The following is a 17,057-nucleotide window of genomic DNA, read 5'->3' as shown; positions in this document are numbered from 1 at the left end:
CTAACTCCAGGGGGGGGAAACATCACGATGAATGACTCCAGCTGGCTCAAAGCTTCCTTGGATGTCACTCGGGATATTTCTGCAGTAGATAGTTTGAAAAACAGTATGCCTTCGTTGGAGCTCAGTGCACAAAACATGGCGGAGATCGCTGGATCAGTCATGATTCAAAGTTCAGTGGAGGACTTGCCTAGTACCTTTCCTGGAAATGCCACGCACAATACAAGCTCATTTAGTGACAAATCTGTTCAGTGCATGGGGAAAAACATAACCATGAATGACTCTAGCTGCCTCAAAGCTTCCTTGGAAGTCACTCAGGATATTTCTACAGTAGATAGTATGAAAAACAATAGGCCTTCATTGGAGTTCAGTGGACAAAACACGACACAGGTTGCCAGATCAGCCATGATTCAAAGCTCAGCTGAGGACTTGTCTAGTACCCTCCCTGGCAATGTCACCCATGACATGAGCTCCTCTAGTGAAAAATCTGCTCAGTGCAGTGGGAAAAACACAACCATGAATGACTCCAGCTGCCTCAAAGCTTCCTTGGAAGTCACTCAAGATATTTCTACAGTAGATAGTATGAAAAACAATAGGCATTCGTCGGAGTTCAGTGGACAAAACATGACAGAGGTTGCTGGATCAGTTGTGATTCAAAGCTCAGCTGAGGACTTGTCTAGTACCCTCCCTGGCAATGTCACCCATGACATGAGCTCCTCTAGTGAAAAATCTGCTCAGTGCAGTGGGAAAAACATAACCATGAATGACTCCAGCTGCCTCAAAGCTTCCTTGGAAGTCACTCAAGATATTTCTACAGTGGATAGTATGAAAAACAATAGGCATTCGTCGGAGTTCAGCGGACAAAACATGACGGAGGTTGCTGCATCAGTTGTGATTCAAAGCTCAGCTGAGGACTTGTCTTGTACCCTCCCTGGCAATGTCACCCACGACGTGAGCGCCTCTAGTGACAAATCTGCTCAGTGCATTGGGAAAAACATAACCATGAATGACTCCAGCCGCCTCAAAGCTTCCTTGGAAGTCACTCGGGATATTTCTACAGTTGATAATTTGGAAAACAATAGGCCTTCGCTGGAGCTCAGTGGACAAAGCATTGTGGAACTTGGTGGACCAGTCATGATTAAAAGCTCAGCTGAGGACTTGCCTAGTAGCCTTCCTGTAAATGTCACCCACGACATGACCTCCACCAGTGACAAGTCTGCTCAGTGCATCATATCACAGTCCTCTACTTGTGATGTGGAGTGTGGTAACAATTCAAAGAATCGCACATTTGAACTTCAGGTTGAGCCTATGGAGAGCTCCAGTCCTGGGGAACCCAACAACACAAAGATGCTAACCAACCATGATGTTGCAATAACCAGCGAAGTGCCGCAACCTAGCCTTAAGGCGGCTGTGAACAGCAGCTTTACCACTCTGCAGACCTCCAAGCTGAGCACCGCCACCGATTTAAACACTGCTGTTCAAATATCCTGCCCTCAGAATAACACCTTGGCTCTTCCTCCATCAAATGTTGGTAACCCCACTGCAGAGGCTGAAGATCAAGCTAGTTCAATCTCTAAGAACACTTTTGAAACTTGCCCTGTTATGAATCACAGTTGCTCAGCTGCAGAGACTAGTGGTTTGTGTGTTCTCCAGAACAACACTTTTAATATGCATTCTCTTCAAAAATCCAATGGCAATATAATTTTAGGTGAAGCTAGTACTACAGCAGTTTGCCTCCAAAACAACACTTTAGACACGAAACCTCTTTCTAAGCTCAGTGGCACAATTGCTTTGTCAGAATCAAGCTCTAGTCCCCAGAACACTTTGGACATGCCACCTTCTCCTAAGCTCAGTAACCCGACCACAAGCCCTAAAGACAGCACTTTTGAAGCCTACACTCCTGGACTGTCAAAACTTAACGGGACAACAACTGGTGCAGAGGCTAATGCCAAGACGGTTGACCTCCGTGACAGCACTTTTGAAGCTAATCCTGTTGTGGTGGCTGTCTCTGGAGCTGAAACAGGTGAGACCAAGGAACAGTCACAATCAGTCCTGCCTATGACGGATGGGCTTTCTGACACTTTGGACCATCAAAGCATGGATATGGAGAACAACAAAGCGGCTGCATTCAACTTGGATGACTCCCTAGATTTGAGGTCAGACTCTTTTGTTACGTCTACACCCATGCCTGATTCTAAAATGATCAACTTAATTGCTGAACGAGGAGGAGGCAAAGCGTCAGAGGTGCAGAAAAAGCTGTATGGGGATGGCTCCAGTAAGCCGGATGGCCCCAGTAAGCCAGTTAGCCAGGTGGCTGCCCCATCAAACATTGTCAGTGACCGAAAGACATTCTTGACAGTCCCCGCTGCTAAATCACTGTTGCCTCCTTCGAGAGCTGCATCCCAGCTATTGAAATACAAGCCAGTCTCCGCAATCCCAGGAAGGTTTGAGCCACCTACCGCTGGTCCGCCTATGACTAGGCAGAGAGCCCAGGCAGAGGCCTCGAGAAATACTGCTGCTTCAGATGCTCTCCCGCAGGAGGTAAGATTGGAATATTTGATCCTTTTTTTAATACAATGAGTGTACAAAATTAAAACAACACTTGCTAGGGATGGGACGATATGATTCGATACACGATATGGGGTACACAATTCGATATAACCACGATACGATGTAATAAAAGTTCAATGACAACAAAGTATGACTCTTTGTGGTATCAAGTTTGCAGAATTAGGCTATGTTTATTTCTGAACCACAAATCCTTCTAGCAATGGCTTGCTAGAATGTAAACAAGAATTTAAAAATGTCATTACAAAGTGCAAATAATATAATTTTGATAGAGAGCTTGTGAAATTGTGATGAGCAAGCCATCTCATTCATGATTATTACAGCAGAGTAAAATGTAGCTAATATTGCGATTCATTTTTCTGCCCCACGATACATATTGTCACATTTTTGTATTGAAATACATTGAATTTCGATATAGCCTATTGTCCCATCCCTAACAGCTGCTGTTTCCATGAAATAGACTGACCAGATGAATCCAGGTGAAACCTCTGATGATTGATTCCACTTCAGTTATGATGGGGACAAAGCAGATTGAAGACAAATAATTGGGCCTTGAGAAAGACGTAGACTGTGCAAAAGACACAATTATATTAACTTGTCATTGGTGTAACATTAGCTGCTGTTGTAAAGCTCACTCACAGAATTTTTATCAGTTGGATTGAGGTGACGGGGATAAGCCAGGCTAAGGCATATATAACAATATATAAGCTATATTTTTAAATTTGTGTTTTTTTTTCCCTTGATTTTGTGTATCAAAGACCACAGGAATATCAAGCTCCTGCAATGGCCGTGCTGCAGTTACAGGTAGGCAGTGTGTGCAAGTGTGTGTGTACCTGCATGCATGTTTTCAGAAGGTGCTTGCTAGTTTACAATTTGATTTTTCATAAATGTTCAGGTTAATGTTTTATTTCCGTCGTCATGGCAGTATGCACTGTGTTACTACGTGTTTTGCATACATACTGACAGGAAAAATGTTGTATGAGAATAGTAAGCATCAATGTACTGTAGTTAATTGGGTATTCTCACTCCATATCACTTTCATTGTGACACTGATCAAAATAACACTTAAATCAAGTTTATTGTTGTTTCATGTTAGTTTTTTAGGTGAAGATTTTAGTTTTGTTTTTTTCATTAAGGTTAGTTTTTTCCATGCTTAGCTTCAGTCTTGGTTTTAGCTAAGTATAGGCCTAACACCCTCGGGTGTGTGTCCACCCTGTCTTTCCCTCTGTGCTGATGTTAGGATCCAAGCAGCCCGGTACTGGCTTGCGGAGACCTCAGCCTAGTGGCATCCCGTCAGCCACCCAGAGAGCCATACCGAGCCTCAGGCCTCCCTCAGCAAGAAGCAACACAGCAGCAGCTTCTTCTAATACTGACAAACCCCGTGGACCTACAGGTACACACATAGTGGTCTGGCTTTATGTATATTTCTGGGTTTGTTTGACACATATAACCATAAACAATAACAATAAAGTTGTATCGTATCAAAGTTCAGTGTTAATAAGTTTTTCCACTTTGCTGGTCTGGACAGTTCGTAATATTCAGCAGCAAAATGACTGAAAAATAAACAACTGAACTCTTGTGAAGTATCTGCGCTGTCAGCACTGAGGATTGAACCAGCAATTAATATAAGATATCATATTTAGATGAGTGGGGCTGTTTCTTTTGTGACATGCATGGTCTAAATTCAATGTAATCACTGTTTTCTCCTGTCCTTACATACAAACAGCCTCTAACCCAATGAAGACTGCACAAGCACCCAGCCAGACAAAGAAGCACCTCTTGACCAGAAGTGAAGCTTTGCCATTGGCAAAGAAGAAGAAGATGGGTAAATACTGAGTTTTTTGGCTTTAAATTATAAAGTTTAAACCACAATTATAAAGTTGTTTTTTTATGGGTTGCATGGTTGGTTCTTTCATAAAGGCTAACTTGTATACCTAGTGTAACTCGACCTGTACAACATAGTCCTTGTGGCTATGGTCAAAGCCTAGACTTTCTGAGCATGTTTGCCGACTAAGCAGGCATGGGTCGTGTACCGAACGCCTTTGAGTTGACAGTTGTCCTTGGGCTTTTTATGTCATCATGCTTTTTAGATGCTCCAGTGCCACCAGCTAGTGCTGAAGCCTCAACATCTTCTTGTGATCCAGCCAGCAGAGCTAGAAATCTGAAGCTGCCTGCACCTAGTCAGAGAGCTATGCTAGCTAAACCCCAAAGCCATGGTAAGCGCAATTAAATCAGGCTTCATATGCCAAACCAAAGGCACTTTATCAAATATATAACATGAGAAGTAGAACAAGTTATTGTATCATTAATAGGGTACTGTCTTAAATACTAAGACATGTTGGAGATTAATGTGTTTATAGGAAACTTGATGGAGATCTTACGCTAACATTTCAAAGAGAGATACATATCAAGAATTTCAAGAATTTGTTTGTGAATTCTACCCAACTTTGGGGTTTATACACTAGGACATTCAGTGACTCCAGTGAGAAGTAACCAAAGGAGATGGTAGAGCATTTGAAATCAATTCTGTGGATTGCAGCTACTCCACCACCATGATCAGAGAGCCTCAGTTGGTGGAAAAAAAAAAAAATTTGGGGGTGTCATCAATTGGGTATTTGCCCTCACTCAGCCAAGTCTGTTATATGAAAACAAAATAGTGTGTTGGAGGTGAAATCTTGGCAGACAGAGGTTTTATGTTTCATGTGTTTGCAGGGTGCGCCAACTGTGCTCAGCTTGAGCAACAGCTCAAGAAGAAATCGGAAGAAATAACGAGACTGAAAGAAGGTATGACTTGTTGTGGTTTTATTCTAAGGAATCTAAGTGCAGGGATTTTAGGAGGCATTGTTGCAAACCTCTGGCTTGAAGGAAAATACCAGTTTTTTTACATGTGTGTCATTAATCTGTCTGTTGGCTCTGATCTTCTCTTGGTCCTAGTGTTGAGTCAAAATCCAGTACAACCATTTATTTGTGTTTTATATGTGTAAATGTTTGAAAGTTAATATTTCAGTCCTTGTGTGTATCGTATGTCTGTAATTACTGATAAATTTTTTCCTAATTTCTTTCAGAGCTACTCAAGTACAAGAGACGAGAAGATGAATGCTGATATGAATCCTAAGGATCTTTCATAGCACTATGAATTGGTCGTTAATAGAAGTTTTTAAGTTACGCACACACTGTAAATTAAAATATTAAATTTTAATTCAATAAAAGAATGTTGATTATATTTAAATTGCATCTATGCATTAACACTGCTTTTTTTCATTGAAATATATATCTTGAAATATATATTTTTGAACATATGTTATAAAGTTTTGCAGATTAGAATACTGACTTTGAGCTGTTATTACATTATCATATTCTCTACTGTAATCCGGTCCAATATAATCCATCCACGTCAAGATATTTTCATCACTGTCTAAATAAAGGGTTTACAGTCTGGATGACTCTCTTATCTAATTTCAATATGGAAGATAGTGGATAAACTGGATGGGAAAAAAAACACCACAACAAGTGGAATATGTTAACATAATAGAGTTAAAGAGGAAATTTATCTTAAATCTTATGCTCATGTTATCTGAAAAAGTTAATCCTGTACCCTGCAATCCCATTGAGAGTATTGAAGGGACGTGATATCAGATATGCTGGCAATGAGGCTGAAATAGAACAATTTTAAGTGTGACTTAAATATGAAGTCTGAGTAGAAAGTATGATAGCAAATGCTGAACAAATATTTGCCAGTGACACCATTTAGCTGAATATAATTGGAAAAAAATGTGTATACTTCTGCACTGCACACATTTTAATTTTATACCTTCACATACATTTCTAGAATTTCTTCTCACCTTGAAAGGATGAAATACTTTGTAGATATGACAACAAATCCCAGGTAATTGCACCTTCAAATTAGTTTGTAGCACAGCAAATATGCACAAATTCAAGGGGTTCACCAATTTGAGCATTATTGAATATTGATTGCCACCTATTACATAGAAGTTCATTATAACAAAATCAATAGTTTATTATATGAACATTAACATGGTAAAATGCTGTCCCTGATTTGTATTATGAAAATGTGACTTTTTAACTAATCATCCTTGGACTGCAAATTATGTAGCAGTTATGAATAATGAATCTGAGGATTTTTCCTTTGAAACAGAAGGTGTTGTATGCGTAAGAACAGAAGTACACTCATGGTTCTTTACAATATATTTTGTCTTGCTACAAAACTATTTTTTCTTTTTAGTGGGATGACTAGAGACAGATGAATGTTTTTTCCAAAGTGACCTTACATTTTCATCCGATGGGTGGCAACATCACCTAGGAGCCGCTCACCATCCTGCCTGTCCCTGTGTGTAGATCTGTGCTTCGGACCATCCCTATGCTTTGTGAATCTTTATCACACTTCCTTTCCTGACGCTAGTGCCCGGGCAGCCCGTCGCACGCCTTCATTTGTGGCCGCTAAATTGCAAAACTGGATTATAAAAAGATTCAAAATAATCTGCCGCACCACGAGACCATTTTCACAAGGACATAGGTGAGTTCGTCTCACAAAATGGTTCAACTATGTTTGATTAACCCTGCCCCGAGCAAAATCTATCTACCTGCTAGACATGCGGGAAGGCCCGGTTCTCCATCCCGTCTGTTAGTAACGTTAGCTTAGCATCAACGCCGCGCCACGCTAGCGGTCGCGTCGTATCTTCGGAAATAACCTATATCCTTACATTATGAGGAAATAAACATTGATTTGCTAACCTAATAGTTTTGTAAACCCGGTAGCTGTAATTGGAGCTATGTAGTCAGTTGGACGAGCTGCTTGTAACCCCATCATCAGTATCGGGTTAGTCCAGCTGTCACAGCTAACGTTATCTAACGCTACCGGCCAGCTAGGTTGTCGTTGCGTATTGATTGCATTAGCTTGCTAGCTAGGCAAGTTAGCTAGCTTAAGGGAAAGTGATGCTGAGCTGTACACTTTTTGGTTGTCTGGTTCCCTTCCTCTAGCTACAGCTAATGGCAACTTTTAAGTTATGTCTTACATATATCCCATTTACCATCTGCTGGTCAATTAACGTTATGTATCCATGTTGTGAGTACTGGTGTTGACAGTCATTTTGGAGTGATTCACAACATCACACAGCAATAGCGATGTAACTGGTGCCAAACCTAGAAACCATCTATACCATTTGGGTACATACAGAAACATGCGTCTTTCCATTGTGCACTGATAACCACCGCAAATTGATTTAATTTATTTAGTAGAATTTGTAAATTTCACATTAAACACATTTCCTCTGCAGCATACAGCACAAGGGTGCAACACATCTTGCAAGAAGACGCTAGATCTGCAGTCAGCTGCCTATTAAAGAGAACGTCACGTTTATTTTATTTTGTCTTTACAGATTGACAGCCTCCTTCAGCAATGTCTCGTTTCTTCGCCACTGGGTCCGACAGCGAGTCGGAGGAGTCCTCATCCGCCGATGAGATCACCCCTAAAGCACCAGGGACTACTTTCAAGCAGTCAGTACCTCTTGTTATCTGTCAAAGCCCATCATACACGGACACAAATTATATTTTTAGAATGATCTCACCTATCCATATTGTTTTCCCAGGTCCTTGCTGCTTAGTGATGATGAGGAGGACACCAAGAGAGTGGTACGCAGTGCCAAAGACAAAAGGTCAGTGTGGCTGTTTGTTTAGCGTCAAGTGGACTTAGAATTTTTTTGGCAACATGTACCACAAATGCTACTCATATCAGATTGTTTTGATTTTGTTTTAAATGTACTCATTCTTAAATCTCAGGTTTGAGGAGTTGACCAACTTCATCAAGACCATCCGCAATGCCATGAAGATCCGTGACATGGCCAAATGCCTGGAGGAGTTTGAGCAGTTATGTCGAGCGTTCCTCAAAAGCAAGACTATAGTGGACAAAGAGGGGGTTCCCTCTTTCTACATCCGTCTTCTGGCCGACCTGGAAGACTATCTCAACCAGGTCAGTAGCCCAGGTTTACCGCAGCTTTCTGAATTTCAGCTTTATAATTGTAACCATGTGTTTTGTGATCTGCCTGCTGCAAAGGAATTATATTCATCATCTTGGTCAGTTGATCTTGTATATAGGTGATAAGTGGACTCTCCAGGATATGTCTAAACCCCCAGTCCCTTTTTTTGCGAAGCAGTGGAATAACCTGTTGTCATTTACCTTCCAGCTTTGGGAGGACAAAGAAGGCAAGAAGAAGATGAACAAGAACAACGCAAAAGCCCTCAGCACGCTGCGTCAGAAGATCCGCAAGTACAACAGGGATTACGAAACAGAGATCGCTGCTTACAAGGAGGTAAATCAGGGCATTTCCTCTCAGTGTTCTGTGTTTGAGACCATACTCACTATTTGCTGGGTGAGAGACATTAACAATGCATTCTCTCTCTCTCTTTCAGAACCCACAGGAGTCTGCGGATGAGGAGGAGGAGAAGGAGCCAGAGGATTCGGGTGAGCTTGCTTTTTTATATTTACATCTTAGTACAACAAAGGCCAAGAAGAACTATAAATTCTATAAAACTATAAAGGCATAAAAGGCAATGAAAGTATTCTATGGCAAACTGAAAGGTGTCCAACCCAACTTTAGAGTAGATAGATTAAATATATAAAACGGGTCTGAGGCCTTTCAGGGTGCCATAGAATACTTTCATCATTATATAGACTAAATGCATTTATAATAGAAATATGTCACCCTGCCCATTTTTAATGCCATTTGTTTGTAGAATCAGGTACTAATATGTGTTAATTTAAAACTTGCTCGCCCATTTAATACAAGTTTGTAATTCATCATGAAGTGCAGCAGAATTCAGATATCTATCAGGAATAATATGATAAGAAAACTCTTTTCATAATTGATTGCTTCTACAAAGCTCATGGATGTAACGTCTGAATGTGTGAGACATAATGATGAATATGTGGAGCTGTTGTAAGCATCGTCCGTATAATTCATCGTCCTCATTTTGTGGTCCTCAAGGCTCCTCTTCAGACAGCGACGCAGAGGGGGGCGAGGATGGTGTGTCAGCCAAAGCCTTCTTGAAGAAAAAGCCTGCGGATGCTTCCTCAGAGGCCAGCAAGTTCCTCAAGTCGGCCAAGGGCTCAGGGGTAAGAGACCAGCGGGCCAATCCAGTACTGATCTAACACTTAAAGTATGCAAATCCTCTTTCCTTTTGCCACGGTTGCTGAAGGATGCACTACAGAAAGTCTGATGTAGGAAGACCTAATTCTCCATCAGGGGAGACTCGAGTTAATCTGTTGGAGTTTTCCTCTCTTTGACAGGATGAGTCGTCTTCCAGTGACGATGATGATGATGATGAAGAGTGGGGCTCGGACACCGTAGATAGCGGCAGCGAGAGCTCTGACGATGGGGAGGGAAAGAGCGCTTCCCTGGCCGTGGTCTTCCTCAAAAAGTGAGTCTCCCCTCTCCACCTCCTCCTTTTTTAGAACCGAACCGTTAAGGATTTTTAAATAACGACACAACACAAGAACAGACGGGGAAAAGCTTCATCCTTCATTCATGTCAAAGAAGTTCACGCAAACTACTGCTCTCTCTCCCCAGGGCCCAGGATGGTGAGAAGAGTGGCGAGAAGAAGAAGGATGGGAGGAAGAAGAAGCTCAAGAAGAAAGAGCGGCTTGAGGAAGAGGCCGAGGAGGAGGGAGCCGAGGAGGGTGAGGGAGGCTGGGAGAAGGTGAAGGGCGGAGTGCCTCTGGTCAAGGTAAAGAACAGATGATGATAAAATGCTTTTTGTTTCACCTGCTTTGGCTACAACACAGTCGGCAATTTTCCACATTTGTCTCAAAAGAAACAAAAGATGTTAATCGTCAACCATGTCACTCATATCAACAAATGATGTCAGTATTTATATTATTGTGTCATGTCTTCAATCTAACAGGAGAAGCCCAAGATGTTCGCGAAGGGCACAGAGATCAACACAGCGGTGGTGGTGAAGAAGCTGCACGAGATCCTGCAAGCAAGAGGCAAGAAGGGCACAGACAGGTAACACTGGATCAAGCACTAAAGCTCCACCATTACAGTTCTTAGAATAGTCAGCACGAAAAACTCTATAGGAAAGACTGTGAATGTGCCGTAACAGAAAACCATAGTCGGCATTAGTACAAAAATGAGGAACGATCTGATTCCTCAACGATTCCCTTACCAGTTCCTTCCTTCTATACAGTATATTACCTTCATAGACCTTTACAGCACCCAAAATTGTCTGTAAGTGAATTAATTGAAATTCCTCTTTCCTCTTTTTCAATCTTCTCACTTCCTCCCCTCCTTCCTCTCTCCCTCTGGCAGAGCTGCCCAGATAGAGCTGCTGCACGCCCTGGCAGGCATCTCCAATGAGAACAACCTGGGCCAAGGCATCCTGGTCAAGATCAAGTTCAACATCATCGCCTCCCTTTACGACTACAACCCCAACCTGGCGGCCTTCATGAAGGTAGGAACCGCTGCCTCAAAATGTTTCAGAATATTGACAGGATTTTATATATTAGGGTAATAATAATATTTGATGTTGTTAAGTATAATCCTCAGACAGTGATTCTTGTCATAGCAGCAATACATTTTAAGCATGTTACTGCTGTGACAGTAGAATTTCCCTCTGGGATAAAGTATCGATCTCTCTTTCTGACTCCATCTCTAATATTGCACGGCTGCTATCAGCCTACGTCATGTTGAACCATGGCCCAAAACATTTTGTTTAAATAGAAAATGTGCAGGAACTCTGTGAATTGAAATGGAGCAAAGGCAGGTTTGTTGGAAACAGGTGTGGAGTGGAAAGCGCACACTCTGTTCCCATTTTTTCGTATGAATAATTCTGAGTTTGCATCCCTCTAGGCGGACATGTGGAAGAAGTGCCTGGACTGTATAGACGAGCTGCTGGACATCCTCTTTGACAACAACAACATCTTCATTGGGGAGAACATAGCAGAGGACAGCGAGAACCTGGGCATCTCAGACCAGGTAGCTTCACCTCTCTGGTATATCTGGGTGGCAGTGTGGCCTGGTGGTTGGAGAGACTGCCCCTGAACTGAAAGCTCACAAATTTGACCTCTGCAACAGCGTATGTGTGTTTATCAGCTGCCATGTGTCCTGCTGAAGTGTCCTTGAGCATAACACCAAACCCTTACCTGCTCAAGCCGCTCTGGACAAGAGCGTCAGCTACATGACAGAATATAACTATAAAACTAAAACACCAAAAGGGCCCAGACAGAATGACCACATCAGCCTGACTATCAGGGTTTTCCTGTGTGGAGGTAATTTAAGAGTATGTAGCACAGCAGTATGGAGTATCCAAACTACTGTAAGTAACATCAAAAAAAGCTATATGTCACAGCTGTATGACACACTCAACTTGGCCAAATGTCAAAGATGTTTCTGTGCTCTATTAAGGTCAATCCATTACAATGAACTATAGAAAAGGGACAGTTCAGTGCTACACTGCACTACTGGACAGAATATTATGTGACATGGGAGAAAATGAAAACGATTTATGTTCTATTGTCATTTATATGATGAGCTGAGAAATGCGAAGTTAAGTTACTTACTTCTACTGCTGCCTTTGGGTTAGATGATTATGAAAGACTTGAGATGTCTTTCAGAAAAGGTTGATTCAATGTGGCACTATCTGTAAATCCAACGTATTTTGTATGATAGTTAAGATTTTTTAGGAATACGTTTTGTTTTTTTCTATACACAAATTACGTGATTAATGTCTTCTAAGCCCAAGTGGGATATAATGCATGACAATTAATCGCTCAAATGCAGTGTAAAGGCATGTCACGTTTTATTGTAGTCCATTGAATTCCTAATATCTTTTGTTTGTGTTTGTCAGCCATTCAGGGTGCGTGGATGCATCTTAACGCTGGTGGAGAGGATGGACGAAGAGTTCACCAAGATCATGCAGAACACTGATCCCCATTCTCAAGGTTAGTTTTTACTTGTCCTTCCCATCATGAGTTGATTTGATTGTGTATGGCTATCTTTTTCTATCGTTTCAACAGCTCCTCCCAGCTGCTGATTGATTTGCTTGCTTGTTCCTCTCTACTCGTCTCCCAGAGTACGTAGACAACCTGAAGGACGAGGGGCGAGTTTGCGGCATCATCGACAGGCTGCTGAACTACCTGGAGAACAAGGGCAGCACGGAGGAGATTTGCCGCATCTACCTGCGCCGAATTATGCACACCTACTACAAGTTTGACTACAAGGCTCACCGCCGCAGCCTGGGCCTCCAGGGAGAGACCAAGGTGAGAGATGCAGGGCGGTACAGCCTGAGAGAGAGAGAGACGCTCATTTTGTTATCGCACAGAGAAATTGATTTTTCCTGAATAAGCATGAACCCAAAAACACAAATAGACCTGCTAGAGTTGGCTAAGTAGAAGTGAAGTGAACACACAAAATACAATGATAAAAAACAAGAAGAAATACAAATTGGTGCCTAATAGGCTCATCTCTTTACAAAACAAACAAAAAACAAAACAAAATAAACAAAGAAATGAAGACGGCATGCACAGACACAACTGAATTGCATAATAGAATCTAAATGACAACATGGTGGAAGACAAAACATGAGAAAGAAATATATGGCAAAGGCAAAATGCATAAAATGACAAGGGAAATAAAATAGCCCAGATGGAGAAAATGAAGTCATAGGGGAAGTGAGAGTGTGGTAGAGAGAGACTGTGTGTGTGTGTGTGTGTGTGTGTGTGTGTGTGTGTGTGTGTGTGTGTGTGTGTGTGTGTGTGTGTGTGTAGCAGTTACCTACAGTTCCTTGTCAGGAGCAGAACAGCCCTCTGTCTTGCAGTTCAGTCTGCTGAGCCGTGTCTCTCTCTGTCCCCCGTGTAGTCGGAGCAGGACCAGGAGGAGAGCGAGGGGGAGGACAGCGCCGTCATCATGGACCGCCTCTGCAAGTTCATCTACGCCAAGGACCGCACCGACCGTATCCGCACCTGCGCTATCCTCTGCCACATCTACCACCACGCTCTGCATTCACGCTGGTACCAGGCCCGCGACCTGATGCTGATGAGCCACCTGCAGGACAACATCCAGCACGCTGACCCACCTGTGCAGGTAGGCAGGCAGACGCACAGCTGAGTAAGAGAACATGCTTATATGCAACAGTAATCCCAATATCAAATGCATCTCTCTCTCTCTCTCTCTCTCGTCTAGATCCTGTACAACAGAACCATGGTGCAACTGGGCATCTGCGCTTTCCGCCAGGGCATGATCAAGGATGCCCACAATGCCCTGCTGGACATCCAGTCCTCCGGCCGCGCCAAGGAGCTCCTGGGTCAGGGCCTGCTGATGAGGAACATGCAGGAGAGGAACGCCGAGCAGGAGAAGATTGAAAAGAGGAGACAAGTGAGTTCTACATAAGCAGTCAGCTCTTAAGATCATGTTGGGGATGTTTTTTCTTGATGGTAACCAGCTGGGTTTCACTTAACTTTGCCAATAAAATGATGGACTAGAATTTGAGGCAACAGAGGACCTCACTGAGAGCCAGCTTCCAAACATAGGAAATACCACACAACCAGTTCATATTGAGTGATACGGAACTCAACAGCGACTGTTCTAAGATGGCTCTGACATCCCTCATAGGTGCCATTCCACATGCACATCAACCTGGAGCTGCTGGAGTGTGTGTACCTGGTGTCAGCCATGCTGCTGGAAATCCCCTACATGGCCGCCCACGAGTTTGACGCCCGCCGCAGGATGATCAGCAAGCAGTTCCATCACCAGCTCAGGGTGGGAGAGAGGCAGCCGCTGCTGGGTACGCAACACGTTATCTAACAGCTCCTTATGCCGGGATCACACTTGATCTGTAATGTGTATATAACGCCATTATGCAGAGTTCAACAGAAAGATCCCATGGCTCAATCAATTAGGTGTGTCTATTGATTGTAGTATTACAACAAAAAAAGTTGTTGCAGCTTTGATTCACTTATCATTTCTTATTAATTTACTGATTAAATGTTTTCATCACAAAATCTTCAAAGAGCTAGTAAACAATAGAACAGATTTGGATAGATTTTGCTGCAGTCTAAATACTATTGCCTTTTCTGTGTTGTATTCTTGAGATACCAGATGATCATAGCTTTGTCTCGCTCCCCCAGGACCCCCAGAGAGCATGAGGGAACATGTTGTGGCCGCCAGCAAGGCCATGAAGATGGGTGACTGGCGCACCTGCCACTCTTTCATCATCAACGAGAAGATGAACAGTAAGGTGTGGGACCTGTTCCCCGAGACACAGCGAGTACGCGAGATGCTTGTCAGGTTAGCACACGCCTCCGTTATTATCATACATCAGCTAATTTCATTACAAATGTGCACATTTTTACTTTCATTTTCTTCTTGCTGTATATTTATGCACTTCCTGAATGTATTTCCCACTGTAGGAAGATCCAAGAGGAGTCACTGAGGACTTACCTGTTCACATACAGCAGTGTGTACGACTCCATCAGGTAAACACAACAGACAAAATTACAAATTAAATGGTGCAGATGTCAGCTGCCCCTGGCCTAGCTTTTGCTTCACTTTTAGACCAATATACAAGGTTGTATGGATGAAAACAAATTTGAGTGTTCATAATCAGTCTGTGATTGCTTCTGTCCCCCCAGCATGGAGACGCTGTCGGAGATGTTTGAGTTGGAGTTGCCCACAGTCCACAGCATCATCAGCAAGATGATCATCAACGAAGAGCTGATGGTAAGTTCATAGCCTTTCTGCTGGGAAGGGACTCTGCTGCACTGTTAAGAGTGGATTTGTATGAATATGGATGCAACAGATAATGGATATCCCTGAATATGGATATGTAACACATGGCAGACATTTCTCCAGCTTTACATGTGCATACTTGTGTTTCTCTTTTTACATTTACTTATTTTTCTGTGTGTCTTGGCTTGTCTATCTGCCTGCCATATATGTGTTTGATTTCTGTACAGTACTACTGCTAAATTATTGGTTGAAATAAAGCATTCAAAATGCCTGTGACCTGTCCCTCCAGGCGTCACTGGACCAGCCGACCCAGACGGTGGTGATGCACCGCACAGAGCCCACCTCCCTGCAGAACATGGCCCTGCAGCTGGCCGAGAAACTGGGCGGCCTGGTGGAGAACAACGAGCGCGTCTTCGACCTCAAGCAGGGCATCTACGGCGGCTACTTCAACAGAGGTGAGTTCAGACCACAGCCTTCACCATTACAACATGCGATGTCATATGTACTGTGTGCATTTGCATTTTGTTAACCTTCACCATGTTTGCCAATGGCCACAACTGACATTACTTCTACTAGGTTATATTACTGATGATATATGGCAATGCTATGGGCTGTTCAGGCTTGAACAATGCTTCCTTAGAAACGATGCTAACTGTTTGTCCTTTTGTCTTTCAGATCAGAAAGGTGGCTACCAAATGAAACAAGGCTACCAGAGAGGTACGTGAAGCCAGCTAGACGTTGCACCTTGGATACTTAGAAAATGTGTTTGTGTGCAATCTAACTGACCGTTCCCCAGCCAACCTGCTTGTCATCTACTGCAGACATTATGCGAGGCTGTTCAGTGTTGTTTTTTTCTTTCTTTCTTTGCAGTCAATTGTGATTGCGTCGATAACTGACTTGTAATGCATGGAAAAATGTGTTTCTCCATAATTTTAGACACCTGACCTGAAGGTTTTGACTTAGTCATAGTAACCATGACAAACTCTTATTTTTCTCTGCTCATGTCCACAGATCAGAAAGGGGGTTACCAGCAAAAACAAGGGGGTTACCAAGGGGGCTACCAGCGAGGCGGCTACAGAAACCAGAACCAAAGCAACTACTGAGCTGGGAAAGCTTGCAGAACTGGACCTCGCCAACTCAACTAGTCTTCATTCCACAACAACAACCTGGGTTACTACGCTTGGCACTTGCCTGGTTGCTGTTCTCCCTTGTATGACTAAACTGTATCACCTGAACCTGAAACGGCTGGACGTCATCACAGTACAAGCCTACTACAACTGCATACTGTGAGATTTCAGTACTGCCTGCTCCTTTTGTTAAGTGTGAATGGATTTTTAAGGTTATTAATGCTCTTAGATAATTGTATAATAAAGGCATTGCAGTGTGGCTGGCCTGTGGCAGTACAGGAAGGCAACAGACACGTCAATTGTTTCACTCATAACCTATCAATAAACATTGCTCAACATTAGTGTGTCAGTAGTTCGCATTTTTTCCCTTTTGTTCGGCTTTGTCTGTTGGTAAGGTCTAAGGAGCCTGGGTTTGTTGTTTGTATGTTTTTGTTTTTTTAAGATGTTAATATTGATAAATCATTTTATATGTTTTACACACCACCTAATAGCCAGGTACATGCTGACAGCTAGTTTTGAAATTGCATTTTTCACACCTTTTAGTCAGGGAGTCAGACAGGAATCTAGATAAAAGAGATTTTGACATCAACAAAAACTGCATGTTTCCCAACACCAGATGAAACCA

General features: G+C 42.7%; 2 protein-coding genes across 2 annotated transcripts; both read left to right on the top strand.

Moving 5' to 3' along the window:
* The first annotated feature begins 1,375 nt into the window (after positions 1–1,375).
* Positions 1,376–5,809, top strand: LOC139928965 (uncharacterized). Its single transcript, XM_071921706.2, has 7 exons — positions 1,376–2,538; positions 3,324–3,369; positions 3,806–3,958; positions 4,292–4,390; positions 4,656–4,781; positions 5,278–5,349; positions 5,631–5,809. Exons 1-7 carry the CDS (start codon positions 1,600–1,602, stop codon positions 5,666–5,668), a joined length of 1,473 nt encoding a protein of 490 aa, XP_071777807.2. The 5' UTR covers positions 1,376–1,599; the 3' UTR covers positions 5,669–5,809.
* A 1,155-nt stretch (positions 5,810–6,964) lies between these two features.
* Positions 6,965–16,773, top strand: eif3c (eukaryotic translation initiation factor 3, subunit C). The gene is made up of 23 exons (XM_071921534.2): positions 6,965–7,099; positions 7,962–8,079; positions 8,172–8,237; positions 8,362–8,551; positions 8,766–8,891; positions 8,992–9,043; positions 9,567–9,694; positions 9,869–9,999; positions 10,149–10,305; positions 10,483–10,586; positions 10,890–11,031; positions 11,430–11,555; positions 12,427–12,520; positions 12,651–12,838; positions 13,437–13,661; positions 13,761–13,952; positions 14,190–14,361; positions 14,705–14,864; positions 14,987–15,052; positions 15,209–15,296; positions 15,595–15,760; positions 15,981–16,022; positions 16,317–16,773. Exons 2-23 carry the CDS (start codon positions 7,982–7,984, stop codon positions 16,406–16,408), a joined length of 2,805 nt encoding a protein of 934 aa, XP_071777635.1. The 5' UTR covers positions 6,965–7,099; positions 7,962–7,981; the 3' UTR covers positions 16,409–16,773.
* The last annotated feature ends 284 nt before the right edge of the window (positions 16,774–17,057 follow it).

Source organism: Centroberyx gerrardi, chromosome 20 (genome assembly GCF_048128805.1).
Source record: "Centroberyx gerrardi isolate f3 chromosome 20, fCenGer3.hap1.cur.20231027, whole genome shotgun sequence".
Classification (NCBI taxonomy): domain Eukaryota; kingdom Metazoa; phylum Chordata; class Actinopteri; order Beryciformes; family Berycidae; genus Centroberyx; species Centroberyx gerrardi.
The sequence above is the reverse complement of the archived record's forward strand: the minus strand, read 5'-3'. Positions and strand labels throughout refer to the sequence as shown.

Excerpts from the sequence above, each read along its gene's own strand:
- eif3c (XM_071921534.2), top strand. The coding sequence starts at position 7,982 with ATGTCTCGTTTCTTCGCCACTGGGTCCGACAGCGAGTCGGAGGAGTCC. Across the intron at positions 9,695-9,868 it reads AGTCGGCCAAGGGCTCAGGG|GATGAGTCGTCTTCCAGTGA; the intron begins GTAAGAGACCAG and ends TCTCTTTGACAG. Across the intron at positions 10,587-10,889 it reads GGCAAGAAGGGCACAGACAG|AGCTGCCCAGATAGAGCTGC; the intron begins GTAACACTGGAT and ends TCCCTCTGGCAG.
- LOC139928965 (XM_071921706.2), top strand. The coding sequence starts at position 1,600 with ATGAATCACAGTTGCTCAGCTGCAGAGACTAGTGGTTTGTGTGTTCTC. Across the intron at positions 2,539-3,323 it reads CAGATGCTCTCCCGCAGGAG|ACCACAGGAATATCAAGCTC; the intron begins GTAAGATTGGAA and ends TGTGTATCAAAG. Across the intron at positions 3,959-4,291 it reads CAAACCCCGTGGACCTACAG|CCTCTAACCCAATGAAGACT; the intron begins GTACACACATAG and ends ACATACAAACAG.